At 37.1% G+C, this 19,384-nt stretch overlaps 1 protein-coding gene across 1 annotated transcript; it reads left to right on the top strand.

The window, feature by feature from the left end:
* Window positions 1-2,825: 2,825 nt before the first annotated feature.
* Window positions 2,826-19,242, top strand: MOK (MOK protein kinase). The gene is given in 11 exon segments (XM_059474913.1): window positions 2,826-2,845; window positions 3,098-3,226; window positions 4,957-5,029; window positions 5,031-5,047; window positions 6,574-6,644; window positions 9,356-9,375; window positions 9,378-9,434; window positions 9,936-9,989; window positions 10,864-11,036; window positions 13,347-13,446; window positions 18,937-19,242. Coding segments are annotated over 11 exon segments (768 nt in total). The 3' UTR covers window positions 18,991-19,242.
* Window positions 19,243-19,384: the final 142 nt, after the last annotated feature.

Raw genomic sequence — 19,384 nt, 5'->3', positions numbered from 1 at the left:
AATTTGTTAGTACATCTGAAGTCTAAATTTTATTTCTTCTTATTCTATATAAATTTCTGTGCTGCTGTTCTTGTCATGTGTGATTTTCTTGCAGCTGCTGATTAAACGATAACTTGTCATGGGATCATTATCATTTTGTCTCTGGGAAAAAATCCCACTTATTTTAGTGTTTTGTTCAGAGTTTACACATTGACTTTATTCATCAAAGAGACATTTCAAATACTGCAATTTTCATTCCTGATTCCACCCTTTTTTCAGTCAGTTGAAATTATCCAGGCCTTTGCTGCATTCCTTTAACTGGGTGGATCTCATAAGTGCCAGGTGAAAGCCTCAGTTGTTGGTTATGTGTGGGGTATTTATTTTGTCTACAGAGCTCTCTGTTGTGAAGGAATTGCAATAACAAGTGTTACAGGCTTATGTGGAAAAGATCTTCAGTGCTGTAAGGATGTTCTGAAATGTGTGAAGGATTAAGTCCTTGTACTGTATCAGAATTCTGCAATTTAAAATCTAAACAACTCAACTTGTTTTGAACTCTCCACTCTCATCTGGACTTCTCTTGTATGTGCAAAATACATTTATAGAAGAAAATATATAAACATAACCAAACAGTATAAACATATACTATCTGACTTGTTTAAATACCTGGAGATATTTTCAATAAATTTGTACAAGAATGCTTTCCCTGCACTTCTCTGCCCAAGTACTCTGCTTCATTAACACTATGGCTGGTATGCCATAGATATTAAGATCTCATTTTCAGATCATATGATTTTGAATTATTTTTTTTTTTATGCAAGAGAGTCAATTACTTGCATTTAAGAAAAAAATACAGGATGGCCATTTATTAGAATAAAAGAGTAAATCAACAAATAACTAACTTTTTTGTGTATATTTTGGGCTCAGGGCTGGCTCTGACATGATAAGAACATGTAACACAGCCAGTGTGTTTGTGACTGGTTGGAGGGCATCAGTTGCTACCAAAAATTGCATTTACACTGAATTCTGAGAGAGTAGTATTTAAGTAGTCTGAATTTACAATCTCCATCTTACATTTAGCAATTTAGATAGGAAATTAAAACTTGAGGTGGGGATAGAGAACATGGTGATTTTTCCTGACAAGATGTTCTTTCTTCAGTCTCAGTTGGTGGAGGCTGAGGGTCAGCTCACCTGGAGCACTAACCAAATTACCAAATTACAGCCAAAACAATGGAACTGTCCTGTGGCCTCCTCCCCATGTTGGAGTCTGTTAGAGATTGCCTCCTTTACCCACAATGATTTTCAAATTAATTTTGTGCTTTTAAAATAGCTCTACATGTAAATTGTCTCTATTGAGTGTATGAGATGGTGTGGTTTGTTTTAAATTGCTCTTCTGTTTCCAATTTCTCAAATTGAGATGGCCTAATTAGTTAGTTTATGGTGCAGCATGATAGATAATGATCAGAAAACAGAACAGCAGATGATAAAAATGAGAAGAGCACCTGACAATTCTCATCTGAGTGCTGCTGCTGTATTGAAGAAAAAGGGGTTACAAGGGGAAGGTTTCTATAATGAAAATACAAGCATTTGGCTCACAAAGAGAGAGAAACACTTTTTTCTTGTTTGGGTTTGGTTTTTTTTAAAGAGAAGCAAGTATGAAAGCTGGGGAGATGAAAAGAGAGTAAGAAACACAAATTGATTGTTAGTTGGAAGACAGCATTAGAGTGTCCCTGCCTAGGTAACTTTTCCCTCTGCAGAATTTCTTGGCAGGCTTTCTCCACTGTAAGGCTGTGTTTATACTTGTAAATTAAACATATCTGGAAATCTTCTTGGACACAAAGAGCAGCTGGCATGAAATAGCCCTCATCTCTGCTAGTAAATTCTCTTATCTTCCAAAACAAGGCAGCAGGACAGAAACTGCTTGAGCACTGACCTTAGAAGGAGTCCTCACACAGGCAGGGAAGGTGCCCCACCAAGTCCTGATTGTCACAGGCCATGTCCCTGCCAGGTGCTGTTGTCACAGTAACTAATAACAATTAATAACTAATTCAGCTACACTGAATTTACTGCTGTCACAAAGCTTGAGACTCCCAGTTATTCTGACACCCATAAAGGGCTGAATATGATAAAAGAGGTTTTCTGCCCTGCCTCCCTCAAAATGACTGGGTTTGCATCTTTGTTGAATAAAGACCCATGTCAAAAGCAACAGCAGCATAAAGCCAACCAGAACTGGATTTTGCTCAGGTGAAATTACTGAAAAAATTATCAAGGATAGAATCTGTAGGTGCTAAAAATAAAAGGCAACAGGAGGATGAGGTGGGTGAAGGGAACTAGGCACTGGGATTGGTAGGGAACAGTTAATCACAGAGCTGGAGGAGAATAAAGGAGGAAAGAAAAAAGTCAATTCTAATGGAAATTAGAAGACCTGAAAGTTAATATAAATAAAACTTTTTTTTTTATAACCCATATCTGCTTCATCCCTTAAAGTTCTGCAGAATTAGAATTGACCGATTTTTCACATCTTTGCATTTGAAGCATTTAATTATCAAAGCCAAACATTACTTTTGGCCCAGAGCAAATCTCAAATCTGAATGTAATATGGGAATAAAGCTTTAAAATCAGAAACTGCTTTGCTTAAAATAAAATATATAAAAAACCCCAAACAAACCAAACAATACCTCCATAAAAAACCCCAACAAATTTCCCATTGTTCCCATGTCGGAACAATGATTCCATGATAAACTTACTTTCCAAGATAATTTTGTTTTCAGTACATTGTAAATAAAGGGAGTTTTTTGTTTTGTTTTGGTGAAAGAAGCAAAGAATAAATTCAAATATGAGTTGCTAATATGCTGCAGGATAAAAAAAGGTAGGAAGGGCTGTGTGGAGAGGCATCATGTCTCTGAGCAAGGAAGTGTAGTTTATTGTCTAAGAATTTTTGTCTTCTACTTTCTGGAATATATATTTCTGTAATCTGGGCAGCAAAACTTAATTTGCTATTTTTCATTGCATGTTAACAAAATACCTCTTTTATCTGAAAGTTTTCCATTAGTCAGCATTTAACAAGTAAAGTAAGGATTGATACACAGTCTTCATAATAATTGCAAACATACTGAAACAGTGTATTTTTGTTTTTAAAATACCAGTTGCTAAGATAAGGAGAGGGAACATTTTCTGATGTTCTGGAGAAAGTGAGTCTTTGGGAAGGAAAGTACTGTGCAAGTAAACACATGAAGCAACATTTTGAAAGGTATGCATAATTAATCATGGAAATTGTACAGAAAACCATGTTTAAATTCAGTGAGGGAACACAAAATTAAGACTAAGTGAATCTTTATAAGTGCACATGAATTAAAAAGGTTTGCATGTGGTACAGAAAGGGAACTCTGCCTTCCTGTTAGGCACTGGGGGTTATTTCCTTGAGTGCTCTAATTGATGTCACCCACTGTGTTAAATGGGGCCTGGCCACTGGGTCAAGGGTGAAAGGATGAATGAGGAATAAATAGTTGATTTCTGCCTTGCCAAATGCACAAATATACTTGTGCTGTTTTTCTTTTATCTGTAAATAATAATTGCAGGAAATGTGTCAGTCCTCTTCTTGGGGAATACTTTTTTCAGCCTCTTTAAGTGCTGTTGTAATGCAGGTTAAAACCAGTGCATTTATCCTTAGTCAATGTATAGCATTACTTCTCCTTCATATTTGCATTTGTGTTTACATCCATCACTCAGATGTTATATGGTCACAAAATAGGTGCATTTATCAGTCAGGGAGATAGAGCAGAGGGCTGTGTGTAAGTAGACATAGACTTGGCATTGTCCTCCAAGTATCCAAGTGCCAACCAGTGCCTCTTGGGTTACTGATTTTATATTCTCAGTTAAATATATCAAGTTCCTAATGAAAGCACTGGCAATGACTCATTTGTACATACAAAGTGAAATGGGACATTTTGCTCTTAGGTGAGATTTCAAAATGTAACTCAGAGCTTCAAAGAATACAAGTTAAGAGAAATATCTTCAAGTAATGTGGCTTCTGATTCTCTGTTATATTGTTAGAGATCTGTTGGTCCATTTATACACTACCCACCATTGACAGAATTGTCCACTTTATGATTAAAACAGTATTTAAACTGTTATTTAATTATATTTAGTATTTAAACTATCTGCTTAACTGTATCAAGGGCAGATATATACAACTCAGTGGAAAAGCACTGCAGACTCTGTCATCTTTTCATCTAAAACATCTTTTAGGCCTTTAACCCTTTGATAAATTGACTGACAAATTCTTTTGATGAAGTGAACTCTTTTAACATTATTTTAAACAGAACCTGCCCATACATGGTATTTCTCCTCATTTCAAAGTGGAAAATATTGTTTTGGTGTTTAGCTGTACATCTGACTGGGAAAAGACGTATGTCCTGCTCTGATCCATTCAATAGTGTGCAAAGCTCTTTGTTTCCTGCTTCCTCCCAGAGTTTCTGCAGCATGAGTTTTTTGTTTATTAAAGCCTAGGAGGGCAATGAAATAATATACACAATCATTGAATAGTGTGTATTTTTCGTGTAAGAGGTTTCCATCAAAACTTAATCTTAAATGTTACATTTGGCAATGCATCCCACTGAGCAATGTTGGGAATGAATGCTACAGCAGCACAGAGTAAACAGTATCATCCTTACTCCTGAGAAACACAAAATTCCTGCTGGGAGCTCCTTGGTGTCCTAACTGGTGTCTGGGGCACAACACATTATTACTTTATTCTTGGGTGAGCCCAGCTGCTCCAAGCTGCAGGAAGGAATAAAGCCATTTACTAATTACTGATCTGCTCAGTAAAGAAACAGGAAGGAAACAATTTATCAGGCCCTGCATTTCAAAGTTCAGTGACAGACTAAAGTTCTGACAGCCTCATGGCTGGGGAAAAATCAGCTATAATCCAGTCCTTGGCTGCAAGACAGTCTTCCTCTTTTCTGTTTAATTCAACTTTAGTATAGCACAAGTGAATAATCTGAGATAAATACAAGCAGTAAGGAGGCCGACTCCACATCCTACTATCTTTATGTTTACATAAAATTGTTCTGTATGCATGGTGCATTGATTTCTTTCTTCTTTATCCCTGTATTTGAACAATATCCAGTAGCTTTTGGGTCTAGAGAAAACCTGTAGATTCTTAACCAGCTTTTTGAGTTTGAAACACATTTCTCAAAATCTGAAGTCTATGTGTCTGCTGTTGTTAAGAAAGTCTGATGTAGCTCTTTTTTTTTGTGTCTCCTTCCCAACAGACCAAAATATTTCAAAGTCAGTATTAAAATGAAAATCTAAATATATGTTAAGCATAGTTAGATTTCATCTCATCATATGTAAGATTTGCTGGTGATTTCAACCCACATCCCATATCCAGTGAGTGCTTCAACTGTTCACCATGGCTCAGTACTCTGGCTGGGCACACTCAGAGCTTATCTCTGGTACTTAAGGATCTTGGCTCGACTTATCAGTTTGAACTAGGGATCAAAGCCAACGATTTGGCAGTATCATTTCACAGGCAGCTTTACAGACATCCCTGTGCAAGCAGCTGAAGTTTGGATCTCAGAGTTAGGCAGTAGCTGAGCTCTGCTTTTGGAAAGAGGTGTCAGTGCTAAAGTTGGGTTCCTTGCCTCATTAAGCACTTCAGTGTCTTCTGGGGACGTTCTGTCTCCAGAGTGATCACGTTTTATGACAGCATTTACTCCATTACTGCATGGTCCATTTCATCACTGTGCAACAGCAGACATATCCTTCATTATTCAAATCCTCGACACAAAACTTGTTGGCTGCTGTGAAACATTTTTCTTGTCCTTCAGGCTGTGTCACTTGTCTGTTGAAGGCTGTGCAAGCAGCACACTGCCATTGCCAGTCCCGTTTCTGCAGCTACGGGACGGCGCGAATCGTGTCAGCAGCCTGGCTTTCTGCAACCCTCAGCCTCAGCTGCTGTGCTGGTATCTGAGGGTAATCCAGCCTGCTGAGCTCCTGCAAGCTGAACTGCAGATTGCACCCTCAACCTTTTACTGGCTGCCTTAATACAGCATTGCAGGGGAGATGGGCTGTAATGCAATTATCTTACAAGAAAAACTGAAGACCTAAAGATGTCTGCCTCTGCAGGGCAGTGAAATGGAAAATAAAGTGTCAGATGTATTACATCATGATTATACTTGAAATTGCTGTTGTCAGCAAAGTAGTGAGTTCAGATACACGTTGCCATGCAATAGAACACTTCTGGAGTTTAAGTAGAAAGTATTTTCACATATAGTGCAGTGGCTTCCCTCTCTTTTCTTCTGAGTTTGTATCAGAATATATTTCTTGATACTGCACAGATATTTCCAGAAAACATGCCTTCAAAAAGCTTCATTGAATAAATCAGTTGACTTCTGCAGTAGGTACTTTGGATAGCATAATCTGAAGCTCTGATACCTCAGATGTAAGTTTAAAAACTTCCATGAGACAGCATCAATTAAAAATGAACATGTCCATTTTAATACTGATTAAACTACTTACTTTTTGTCTACCCTGTGGACAAATCAATATGCAAGTTTTATTTCTAGCTTAAAGTCTCCTTATTTGTTTCTGCAGGGATGAAAGCCCTGGCTCCCTTTCACTGGTATGTGAATTTATGGCCATGACTATTTATGAGCTGATAAAAGGTATGTAGCATATGCTTAAAAAACATAAACTCTCCTTGTGTAGATCACAAAATGGAATTAATTATTTTTCACTTGGTTGTTCACTGTGACAGATTATAGAACTCACAGGGAATCTTGTGCTGTACTGCTTTACCCTTTATTTCTTGCCAGTGGAATATACCCAATTGTTTAAGGCATGGGTAGGTGCAGTCCATAGTCATCCATTCCACAGTCAAACAACCTAGACTGCAAAACACAAAATAATTGCTTTATGTTACAAAAAATAAAATTTAAACAGATTCTTTGTTAGGTCAGGGTGATTGTGAGGTATTCCCATTTATTTCAAAACTATTGAAACAATGAATAAGGAATTTTAGTTTTTGTACTTAGTAAAAAGGTATAACCTTAGTAAGTTTTCTTTATAAAATTACATTGTTCCCTCCTACTTCCTATATTTAAAAATTCTGGAGCTGTTTGTCAAAGCAGGTCAGAGATCATAAAGCATAAGGAAGAGTTCCTCCAAAAAATTTAGTACAAAAGCTGATTTAAAATCAGTTCTTATATAAACAGAACAGAATTGGATACAGCAAATGAAGGGACTTAGAATTCATGAGTAAAAGAGGATTTTTAAAAATGAATAATTAAGAATTTGTAATGTCTTAACACTTGGGAGTTTAATTTAAATAACTGAACATGCAAGTGTCATTCAGTGTAATACAATAAAGACTTGCTCCTGAACATGACATTGGTGACACTGACTGTTCAGATCTCTAACAAAAGGAGTAACTCTGTTTCTGACCTAGATAAGAATGTGACATTAAAATTGAGTTATTTGCTGATTGCTGAAGTAGATTGCTGTACTAGTTTTAATAAGACATTTTGGGTTTGCTATATTTAGCATGGTATTCAGATGGAAATGAGAATCATCATTTCAGTATGTTCTGATTTTTTTTACTATTTAAAAATACAAGTTCTTTCAAAGTTTCCCAGAAGATGATTGTTTTAACACCACTTAGTTATAGTAAACTCTTTTTCTATGCCATGGTGAATCAGTTCAAAATGAAATCTGTTCAATAGTAATCTGAAATGCTGCAGTTACAGATTATTTGAACATTCACCTGGGCTTACCTGAACTTCTCTAAATTGTTGATTCTTCTCTATGGTCTGAATTTTGAGTCTGGACTGTGTTTACCATGATACAGTGCCTTATTTTTAATGTTGTATAAGGTAGTGGCACATGGGGTAGAGCTTGTCAAATCATAGAGTATAATAGGAAAGTGAACTGAAGTGGACTGAGAATGAATTTTTAGTTTGACAAGGAGTATGGAGACACTTCTGTAATTAGGAGGAAAGTTCACTGTAATGCTACTAATGTGGAAAGCTGATAGTTTTGTGTTTTTTCCTTAAAAAATCAAGAGATCCATGTACTTCAATCAAGCCTATTTGTCTTTACACAAAATCATAATTGTCTTGCTGTTAATTTATAGCAGAAGCATTTAATAACTGAGAAAGAATCTTGCCCTTTATTTAATCAACAGTAGTTTGGTAATGTAAAACAATGAAAAAAGTGGCTGAGAGAGAGGTGTGGATTTCTCAAGAGAAATGATAGAAGCCTCAAGGGCCACTGCCTTAGGATTCACTGTACCATTGCTGCCAAATAAGGTTCCTCCAGTGATAAATCTGGAAGTAGAAGAGCATGTGCTCCAGATTTTTCTAGTGACATGTAATGAAAAAGCAATTGAGCATGACTTCTTTTTATGAAGGCCCAATTCCTTAAATAAGAATAATAATCTAAATTGATTTGAATAGCTGCATTTTCTAATATCTTTTCACTATAAATGACAAAAGTCCTGATGTTGAAAGCACCATTTATCTCTATGGGGGCACTAGTACTACAATTCCCCATGTAAATGGTGCTCTGTTCCAAGTGCTTTGTGATCTAATCCTGCTCAGTGGATTATGTGGCTGCCTGGAGGAGCACTGTAATCAGCTGGGAACACAAGTCTGGCTCTGGGGCTCTGGCCTCAATGAGTTACTGTCCTGATAATCCCCCTCCTCCTCCCAGCCAATTACTCATACTACTGTCATCACCAGATCAGTACCTGCTTTGTTTTTCAAAAATGTGATCATTTCTGCCTCCCTTGATGGCATTGCAGCGTTACATAAAGGCATTACAGCAAGATTAAAAGGCCTTTGGAGCCTATAAAAGAAAAAAGCTGAGCAGTTACTGAATGGCTCTGAAAAATAGATAAATTTTATAACTGTAATTATTGCCTTACAGGAAGCTAAACAACATAGGTTAGCCTTGAATTTGCAACTCAGATGTGAATCACAGTCTTTTAACCGTGGTGGTAACTTGAGGTGATTGATACAAATCTTTAACCTGAAGGACAATTACTTTGAGTAGAGAGGAAATGAGATATTTAGAAGAACTACAATGAAATATTGCAGTTCTGCTAGAGCTAGGGGAAATAGATACTGCAAGTAATACATGCAGTAAAAACTGAGGCATCTTACAGAGTATTGAATTGACAATTGTTAGTGCATACTGAAATATAAATTATGTCAGAAGTCAAGTGGAAAATGAATCACAAAGCTAGCCATAGATTACATATAAAAGTAGTATAATTGAAAAAGGTGATATCAATGCTCTGGAAGCTGAAGTCTATGATATTTGTATTCTATTTGTTCTTCACGAAAAAGGACACACACAACTTGAAATTTTATTCCAGGAAGGAGAAAGCTATTGCCTTAAAAAAACAAACCAGGAACAATGTGTAACAGATATGCAAATCTCTAGGTTGTATATAGGTAAAAGTCCTGGTTCAGCCACAGCTTTACAGCAAATGTAGCATACTTTTATTTCAGGGTCTTCTCTAGGCAGAAACAGAATTGTCTGGGGCAGCCCTGACTGCTGCAGGGAGAGAAAAGGCCCTGGCCCAGGTAAATGTCTGCCTGCAGCAGAGCCCTGGGGGGCAGCAGGCAGCCAGAGCTGCTGCCAGCACCCCAAAGGAGCTCTGGCTCCTGCTGAGGAGCCCTCCTGGGGGGGATGGCCCTTGCAATCCTCTGGTAGCCCTGGTGAGAGCAGGAGCACAGAGCCTGGCCTCTCCTTCCTGGACTTGCCCATTCCCCATTCCCATATCTGGAGCTGTTGTCTCACCATGATGGCAAAATTTAATTTTTTCTATTATGTTGATAAGTTTGAAAAAAGTGCTGGTTTCTTTAAGTATTTTTTGTTTTTTACAAGTAACTGGAAGCACTGATAATGTTTATCTTTTTACTGAATTCTTCTCTCTGCTGTGTTTGTATTAGTACAGAAATGGGATATTTCAGAGTGATGGGCAACAAGAAAACATAATAATAAAGGTAATTAAATTTATATGAGGATATTTAACTAAAAGTGATGTATATAAGTATTTTTCTCTTTACCCTGAGAAGGTAATGTTTATTCATGAACAAAAGTACAGTTTTTTAAGAAATATATAGACAGTTACTGTATTCCTGATCTAGGGGAATGAACAAACAATTTTGTTACTGGCTAAAAACTGAAATGACTGAGATTCTTTACACCCTGTATGTGTTCCCTCCAACCTGAAACCTGTTCTTTATCCTCTGTTAATATGTATTTTCATTTCTGTATTAATCTAGACACAGGAAATAGAGTTCAGTTTTTCAGCTCTTTCTTTCTACATTCAATTCCTACAGTTAGTGGAAGTTACACAAACAAAAGAGAGCAGAAGATAGTGGCTTTCAGAAGATATAATTGTAACCATCTCTCTTGACAGTTCCAGAAAGTTATTTTGCTGATGTTTGAAAAGCAAGGATTTTTAAATTTGGTTTATGAAATTTTATTTTCTGAAGATAAATTTTTGAGTCATAGAAGTGTAGAGGAGAAGCCAAAGCCACCCATTACATCACTGCTAAACAGAAGAACTTTAATAACTTAAACTAGATGTCCTATTTAGCAGCCTTTCCTTCTGTGATAGTCCCTATGCTCTTAGACCTTTCTTTTCATGATGTACAGAAAGTATTTGAATTACATACTACGGACACAGATACCTTCATGCCTGGACCCTACTCACTGTTTTAATGCAGCTTTACTGCTGTGATACTGCCCCTGGATTTTGGAAAGTTTCTTCTTAAAGTCATCTGTGATTTCTTTTACAATGACTGTTTTACAGTCATTGCTTGAATATTTTACTGTTTGTAATCTGTGGAAATACTTTATTTATTTCTGCAGCAGAACAGCCTGAAGTTAAGAGAATTTGGATCTTGTAGGAGTATCTCTTCTCAGCAGGCACACAGTACCTCCCCACGCTGGTACTGAGCACCTCAATGTTTGCTTACAAAAGGGCTCTGTAGTTACAGAATTGGCATGTGGAGTCCTGGCTGTGTTTTCTATGAAATCACAAGGTACTGTGTTCAGTGGAGGGTTTTGCTTATCATTAATCAAGATAATTAAAGGTAAATAACTCAAATTAGGAGCATGTGGTTTGGATAATGTGATCTTCGTTTCCATGGATTTGTAGAAGAAGCTTCTGTGCTTAGTGTGCAGGGTTCATGAGGCAGTAATCCCATCTGGTCTGGCACTCCCTTCACCCTGTGGCAGGTTAGTAATAAAGCAGTTCAGGAGAACACAGTACAAACAAAAGTGATTTACAAAGGAACATTTTTCCCCAATCACTTAGTATTTAGTAAAAATGTATTTCCTCTGCTTTATCTCTGTGTCGAGTATGGCTCATTTCTTCTCATAAGCATCACAAACTATCCTCAGTCTTGTTAATGCACGTAATGGTAAAATTTTTCCTACTTTTTTTGGACTTTCTAATACTTTATGCAAAAGCATGAGGAGATTAGAGAATACACTTTCTCTGATTTACAAATTTGATTTACAGTATAGTGTATCTAAGCCCCCTGTGCTCTTAAGATTTTGTGTGCTGGTATATTTTGAAATCAGGTTCTGATGAAGGAAGAGTTCAGGAAAAAACAAAGTCTTTTAAGATTTTTGGTCATAATGAAACTATTACTTTAAACATTTGTTACTGGTCTTCAAGAAAAAAGCAAAAATACCCACCACGAGTATTTCTCCAATATCTTTGTGCCCTAGCAACAGCAGCAGTTCTTTATTCTCCTCCCACACTGCTGTCTCTGATATGCAACCAGGACTGATAACATTTGCTTTGCTTCTTTCCTCCTCCACATGGCAAGTGCAGCTGCTGCCATCACCATCACATTAAATGACAACCATTATGCTTTGCCTGCTAACTTGTAGCAACATTTCTACTTCTCCAGCCAGAAAACTGTTAAAAGAAAAATCCCAAATGTGGCAGTACTCTTGCAAAGTAAATTGGGACCAAAAGCTTTAAGAATGCCTCGTTTTTTCATTTCAGCTTGAATCAGCTGGGCTTTGTAGCTTTGTAAGAAAATTACATGCTGCAAACTTAAGTTTTCTTAGGGAAAACCCCCAAACTTTAAAGATATTTCCTTGTAGTTTTAGCTTAATGTAAAAAAATCCACTCTTTGCAACCACTGAACGTTTTCAGAGACCTTACAGGTGTGTTCAGAGAGGAAGGAGGGATGTTTATTGAAATTAATGAATTACAAGAGATACAGTCTTGCCAAACTGAAGGCAATTATGGACAGGTTTGTTTCTTTTTCAGTGCCTCCTGCAGTTATTGCTGTTGAATGGTTGCATAAGCCTTTATGCTTTACAGCACATTGTGTAAGAACTTTTAGTCTTTTATTCAGCCATGCTGATCTTTCAAATCTTGTTTCCCTTTCTGTTCCCTATAAATCATGATTCCTGGATCACACTTTTCAGTGGCTTGCACAGTTGTTCTTGAATTTGTTACAGTTTTACATTTGACAGCAGCACATTTTTTAGTTCACACAGAAACTCGTCCCAGCTGCATGTCTTGGTGCAGCTGCACAATGTGAATCAGATCTTTTTTCTCCTTCCTCTAAGCTTTATGAGGACGCTCAGAGCAGTGTGCAGCCAGCTGTTTGATTGAATTTGCAAACAGTTAAAAAGAAGTTTCTCGTGTCTACAAAGGGGCTGAGTGTTTTGCTTTCAAGAGTCATGTGGTGCTACTGAAGTGTTTCTTGAATTATAAGCCCAAAGAAAAAAGCAACAAGTGCAGGAAATGTTACTGGACCCGACTGAAGTCAGATTGCTCTAATGTGATAACAATGTTTCAAGGACTCTGTGCAAGTTTTATATTAACTGAGGATCAAGCTCAGGAATGCAGTTCAATTTACCATGTTTCCAGTATTGCTGCTTGCAAAGAACCTGTGTATTAGGAATGGAGTGTTATAAATACATTTCTATGTGCATACACAGCAAGAGAGACTGCTTGATTCTGCTGTCTTAAAATGAGGAGAATACATTGTCTTCTAGGATCTGCCACTTTACTAGAAGCAAACACAATCCCAGATTCATTGTCCTTCACCACAAAGGATGATCTCTTTACATATTTTTCCCCAAACCAGCAGGAGAGGGCAGCTACAGATTTCTGTTTAATAACCCAAGCTACTCCTTCAATGCAAACCAGCAGCTGTGTTGCTCTGCTGCTCACTTTATCCTCCAGTTGTTGATAGGTATTAAGCTGTCCACAAATGAATAATTCTATCATGTTATCTTTTTCACAAAAAAAGGGGTTTTTAATCAAAAGTGACAGTTCAACTGTGTCTTGTCTAGTACTAATACCGTTTCTTACCTTGCAGTTTCCAGTCTCTCTTTCTTGGATATAATGAGCTGGACCACATCTCAAAAATCCATGAAGTGATAGGCACTCCTGGTAACAAAACTCCAAAAGTTCAAGCAGTAAGTATGCCCTCCCAAGCTACTAATCTCACTGTTTCAATGTCCACAATGGAGCTGTACAGCTGTGTGCAATGTCTGCTCAGGAAACCACCACAAAAACCTAAATCTGTTGTGCTGACACAAGAGCAGTTTCTGCTGCCCCTGCCCAGAGACAGTCACCCATTCCTGAACCTTAAAGGCAGAGCAGAGGAAATCTGAACCTGTCTTCATCTTATCTGGCCTTTTATTTCCATAGTTTTTTTAAGGCCAGTGACATAAATTTTTAGGAAAGAAAAGGGTTTTTTTCAAGTACTGCCTACTTTTCTCTAATGAATGATTACCTAAATCAGGTGAATTATTTCTTTTCAGTGAATTGTAATCCTCTCTGAATATGCATGATCAAGCTTGCTTAACACAGGTCAAGAATTTTGAGTTTTGAATCCTCCCTTTAAAGAAAGGAAAAGGAAAGTCTTCTCTTGTGCACAAATTGCCTTTTAAAAGTTTCTGTTTCCTGTGTGCAATGATAAAATATGACCTCAATGAGAGAACTGCTGCCCATCAAACCTTATAGCACCCTTATTTTCAAGAACTCTGGCAAGTGACTTCAAATCACTTCAGTTTTGAAGACTAAAGTGAAAAGGTGAGGGGAGCATTGTGTCCATGTTTTAAGTGGCATGAAATTAAATTTGTTTCCTGTGCCATGTCTTGTCAACTATTAACATAATTCAGTCAACGTAGTTCTTTGCATTGAGTCCAAAGCTTACCTAAAGCACTACTGTCTCTATTCTTTTTGCCCCCACCTTTTTAAGACAGCCAATACATGAGCTTTAACTGTGCACAAAAAATTAAGAGTAGTAGGAAATATGTCAGGGCAAGTACCTCAGGATTTGTGGCAAATTTCAAAAGCAAGTCCAAGACAGGTAGTATTAAAGTGGAAGAACTGTCAGCCCATTTAGAGAAAGTAATTTGTAGCACTGAGCTTGTTAGCTAGAAACAAATGTTTTACTTAAGCTGATTACTTGGGTTTATTCTGTCTGCCTAAACACAGATCTTTATTTGGTCTGATGCAGTTCCCCCTCCCCCCAAATCCCTGACATACACGAGTTAGAATTTAGAAGCTCTCATACCTCATAATCCCCTCAGTAGATTCTTGTTAGAGTTGCTGTTACTTAAAGGGTCAGCTCCACCTTTATTTTCAAATATCATCATCCTGTTTTTGATGTCTGCCTTGAGTTAAAAAGTTTTCCAGATGAAGTGTGACAGAGACAGGAATTATGCTTTTGCCTTTTCAGGGCTTCGGTCTACTTTTTGAGCAAATAAAATATATTTTTAAAAAAACTTAATTATCATGTATACAGATGATATCAGGGAAAATTCTAAATGTGTATTTGACATGAAATAATAAATAATTAAATTCTGATAACAAATTCTGGCCAACTAAAACTTTGTTTATACACCAGTTATGTGAAAAATTCTCTGTGTATTCACTTGCTGTATCAACAAGGTGAGATGGAAGTTAGTACCACACAGAAAACTCAAATACAGGTTTTTCTCAAAAAACCCTCACAAACTTCCACAAACTAGCAAAGAATAATTATAAATTATTTTCTGCTGTACATTCAGCTTTGAAAGCATGAACTCTCCTTCTACAGGAGAAGCCACTTTTCCCACAAATTTAGTTCTGGGATTCATCAGTGTAGGTTTTCTAAGAAGTTCCTTCAGGCAAGATTTCAAGAAACATCATGTAAGGCAAATAATTTTTAAAAAGGAACAAGGTGAAGTTGTAATTGGCTGAGGGTTTTTAAATTTCTGATTATTTGGGGTTTCTTTTCTAATTGTATTCCTTAAGATGTTCTCAGAAAGAAATTGAATCTTGTTTATTTATTTTAAAAGCATTCTCTCAGGAAAGTCTAGGAAAAAAAACAAATCAACAACATCAGTCTCCACTGGGAGAATTACCAAAATTAACTTTTCTGGAGCGGCCAAATCGATTTCCTTTCATACTCCTACATTGCTTTCAGTTTTCTGGAAACCTGAGGAAGGTGGTGGAACCCCTGTGTTCCAGTCTGTCAGATTTACTGGATCAAATACTGAGGTGTAGACTCTCACTTGCCCACTGAAGCACATTTGAAACTTCTGTTGTTTCTTCAACAGTCTGAGAAACAGAAGGCACTTCAGTCTTCCCTGAAACATTTCCATTTGACTGCTATGGAAGGAATAGAAGTGAGAGAGACCCAGTCATGCTTCTCTTGTTAGAGATCTAACAAGAACAGCAGTGCCTCATTTTGTCTTGCTCTGACAATTTGCAGGAAAACCCCACAAGGTTTGAGGGCTGGTTTCCTACCATTTTGATATTATGTTCCTGAAGGGGGTCAATATTTAATTAAAGCATTGTTCTGGCAGAGCACAGAGAGTGTTCTGCATTGAACTTCCTCAGTACTTGTTCCTTTTAGAACCTGATGGAGGAGGAGGTTGGTTAAAAATAACATGAAAGGATTCTTTGAGTTCAAGTATTAGGAATGGAATGTTATCTACAGAATTTAAGTTTTCAAATTGTATTACAAATGACAGCTAACTGCTATATTTTTTTTTAGATTTAAGAGTTTGGGGTTTTTTCAGTTAGCTCTGGAAATTATTCCTCTCCTGTACTCAGTAACTTCCACCTCAGGTTTTACTGAGAATGTGCAAATTGGGCAATCATATGAGATACCTGATTTTAATGCAGTTTCTGTAACTGCTGAATATTTTTATGTAACTATAATCTAATTCAAAGCTAAACCAACTTTTTGCTGATTCAAAAGCAAGCAAAACTTAGTCACAGTTTGCTCCAAGCCATTGATCTTAACATTAATCAAAAGTCTTAACAGGGACTGATGTTGCAGCCAGTTGCTTAAAAGAGCAGTAAAAGCACATAGCTGACAGTGCTTCAGAAATCTGGCACACAGATCACCAGCAACAATTTAACAGAATATTTCCTATTATTAAATAAAGTGAGAGTTAAAAGGCAACATTCTTATCTTACTAGGAAAGAATCTTTATTCCAGATGGATACCATTGATTTTTAAATTCCTGAGATCTAAAAACTTGCATTAAGTAATTTCTAATACATAAATTTGGTGATGTGTTAGAGAACATTTTGTTAGAAAATGAAAGTCTGTGCAAGTCATACTTGGCTGGGGGTTAAAAATCTTCTCCCTACCAAGTGTGCATGCAAGACAGGTTTGGAAAATAACCTTTTTGGAGGTTTTAATAGTTATAAAAGTTACTCTGCTCATGACTGGGAAGTGATCATCATTTTTTTCCATAACCAAACACTGGGCTCTGGTGCTGCTGCTCAAAACCCCAGCCATGAGCAGGAGGCAAAGGGCATTTTGAGTGAGAGGTACTGCTGCAGGGAGCACCATGGAAAATGGGGCATTGGGGAGGAGCACATCACATCCAGGTGTCACTCAGCCAACCCTTAGGCATCAACCTGAGATTTGTGCTCTAGATCCAGACTATTTGTTTTAACCAATTAAGATACACAATGCAGTAAAATACAGGTTAACATAAAGATCTTGTAAGAGTAAAAATTAAGCTTGTTACATTCTCAGCTCTCCTTCTGAGACTCCACAGGGCTGTGCATTTGTGAAAATAATTACTCTTCTCACTCATTTGAGCTCTTCCAGTTAGTAGGCTTTTTGCTGTGGTTTGGTTGTTTTTGTAAGAAGAGGCATCTCAACACTTGTAGGGCTCTGTTGTGACTGGATTAGATCCTAATCCTTGTTCAGGTCAACTCTGGACAACTTTAGGCATGCCCAAATTCCACATTGTAGCTTTTCTGTGTGGAAGCTCATGAGACTCAAGTTCTTTATGAATCCTTTTGACATCTACTGCTTAAAAGCACTTGTCTAACTTATGTTTGTCTTCATGTTTAGAAGATGGTATTATTATCACATACTGTACTGAGGATCAATCTGACATTTATAAGGAGATTCTTGAAAATGTAAAAATAGTCATAGGGTAAATGTGGTGCAGACTGTGGGAGTATTTGATATTGATTCAAATTTGACTATCCAAGTTAAATATCCTGCACCACCTGCATCATGTACCATTGCTCAATTTATGTCATTTCTTCATAGCAAACTTTCAGAATCTCAACAGCAAGAATGGAAAAAACATCCCAGCCTTGGCAAGAACTTGTATAGAGAAGACTAAAGCACTTGAACAAGCCTCTGAAGGGAAACCTCTATTGCTGCTGCTTGCACTAGGTGTGCCAAAGGAAGGGCAGATTTCTCTTACTAGGACTGAACAAATACATGAGTTTTGGTGGAGGAAGTGCTTTACACCAGTAAAGTGAGAAAACTGTAACAAGGGAAAAGAGCAGAACACAAGGGTACAGCTAACTGCTCCTTGTCATGTTATTGAAACTCCTGCTGCATGGATGCTGCTTTCCTCCAGTTCCAAGCAAAAAATGTTCTACTGAACACAGTATCTCCAAGTAGAGTGACTGGCTGAGGTTTCTTGCTCTGTTACATTTCAGTGAATCATCTCCCCACATCTGTATGATTTCATGTTAGCAGCTCATACTGATAGAACAGAGAAATTCAACAATAAGGCAATACATTATTTGTCTGAATACTTACCATAGGGACTTTTTATAGACAGACAGATTAGACAGATATGTGAAAAGTATGATGCTACACTTTGAAATTAAGGACTGCAGGTCTGTAGGCAGGCAACACAGTGCAACAGTAACCTCCAAGTTCTTACCTTTGGAACACTGAGCAAAAGGTGCCATGAGCTTATCCAGTGCTTTTTCCAGAGAGGAAGATGGTGAGTTGCTCAGTGCTGATATATTTGGAATTGAGCATAATGAGTAGCATTAAAATTGATGGTCTAAAAATACGTAACTAACTGGATCCAAGGGAGCTCACTCTCCACTGTTGTTAATTTCTTACAAAAAGAGAGGACATCCTACTACCCACATTTGATGGATTGTTCTGACTCAGATCTCCCTTACCTAGCACTATACAGGGGTCAAAGCTCAGATTATCAAAACTATATTCCTGATGGAGATACATTTATTGTATTTGTTGCTTCCCATAATCAGTTTCTGGAAGCCTCAAATCACAGATGCTGAAGTTTAAGTATTTTGACTAAAAAATATAAAATTTGATCAAACTGTGTTTGGACAAGGTACTTTTCTGAATTCAAAAGTGTTATTGCCACTGTTTGCTTCCCTCGTTAATATATCAGGTAGATGATTATTCATACATCAGGAAAAAGATGAAGTCAGAATTTTTGTAAGTTTTAACCTGGAAAAAAAGGGCTACCAGAAGAACATCTTATGTATTATGACATTCTGTGTATCTGGGGCTGTCCCCAGATTCTCTGGGGAGAATAAGAATGATTCTGGTTGTAATGAGAATGGCAATTTCATGTTCAACACATCATTTTTGCTATAAAATTGCAAATCTGAAGTGAAGAACCATATTGGAATTTTTCTTCTTTTTTTTTTTATACTTTCAGGTGGATCTTACTCAGTTTGGCACATACAGTACTTCAAGGATATTGATTTCCTAACAAGTTCCTTGCTGTTAAACCTCTGGAGACAACTTACACTTCTCTGGCTGTTGGATGAATAGGCAAACTTGAGTTTTCCCACCTGCTTTATAGTTAAAATGCACCCAAACTTTAAACTACAAACTGGCAAGTATAGCTCCTACCCTCATTCTTCCAGCAAAAATTCCATACTGAGATTATCTGTGTTCTGCTCACTTTAATTATTTTTTTAATGTAGTAGGAGAAATATTTTTATTAAAAGTTGTATCTACAGTAGAGGTTTTAAGTTCCTTCCAGGTAAGTTATTAGTACCCTGTTTCTTAATAAAATAATTTTCTTCCATATGGAATAGAGTGTGGTATGGGCAATTCAAGTTTCTAGATGATTGCTATTGATGATAATTTCTTTCTTCTTT

The sequence above is a fragment of the Ammospiza nelsoni genome, chromosome 6 (genome assembly GCF_027579445.1).
Source record: "Ammospiza nelsoni isolate bAmmNel1 chromosome 6, bAmmNel1.pri, whole genome shotgun sequence".
Classification (NCBI taxonomy): Eukaryota; Metazoa; Chordata; class Aves; order Passeriformes; family Passerellidae; genus Ammospiza; species Ammospiza nelsoni.
The sequence above is the reverse complement of the archived record's forward strand: the minus strand, read 5'-3'. Positions and strand labels throughout refer to the sequence as shown.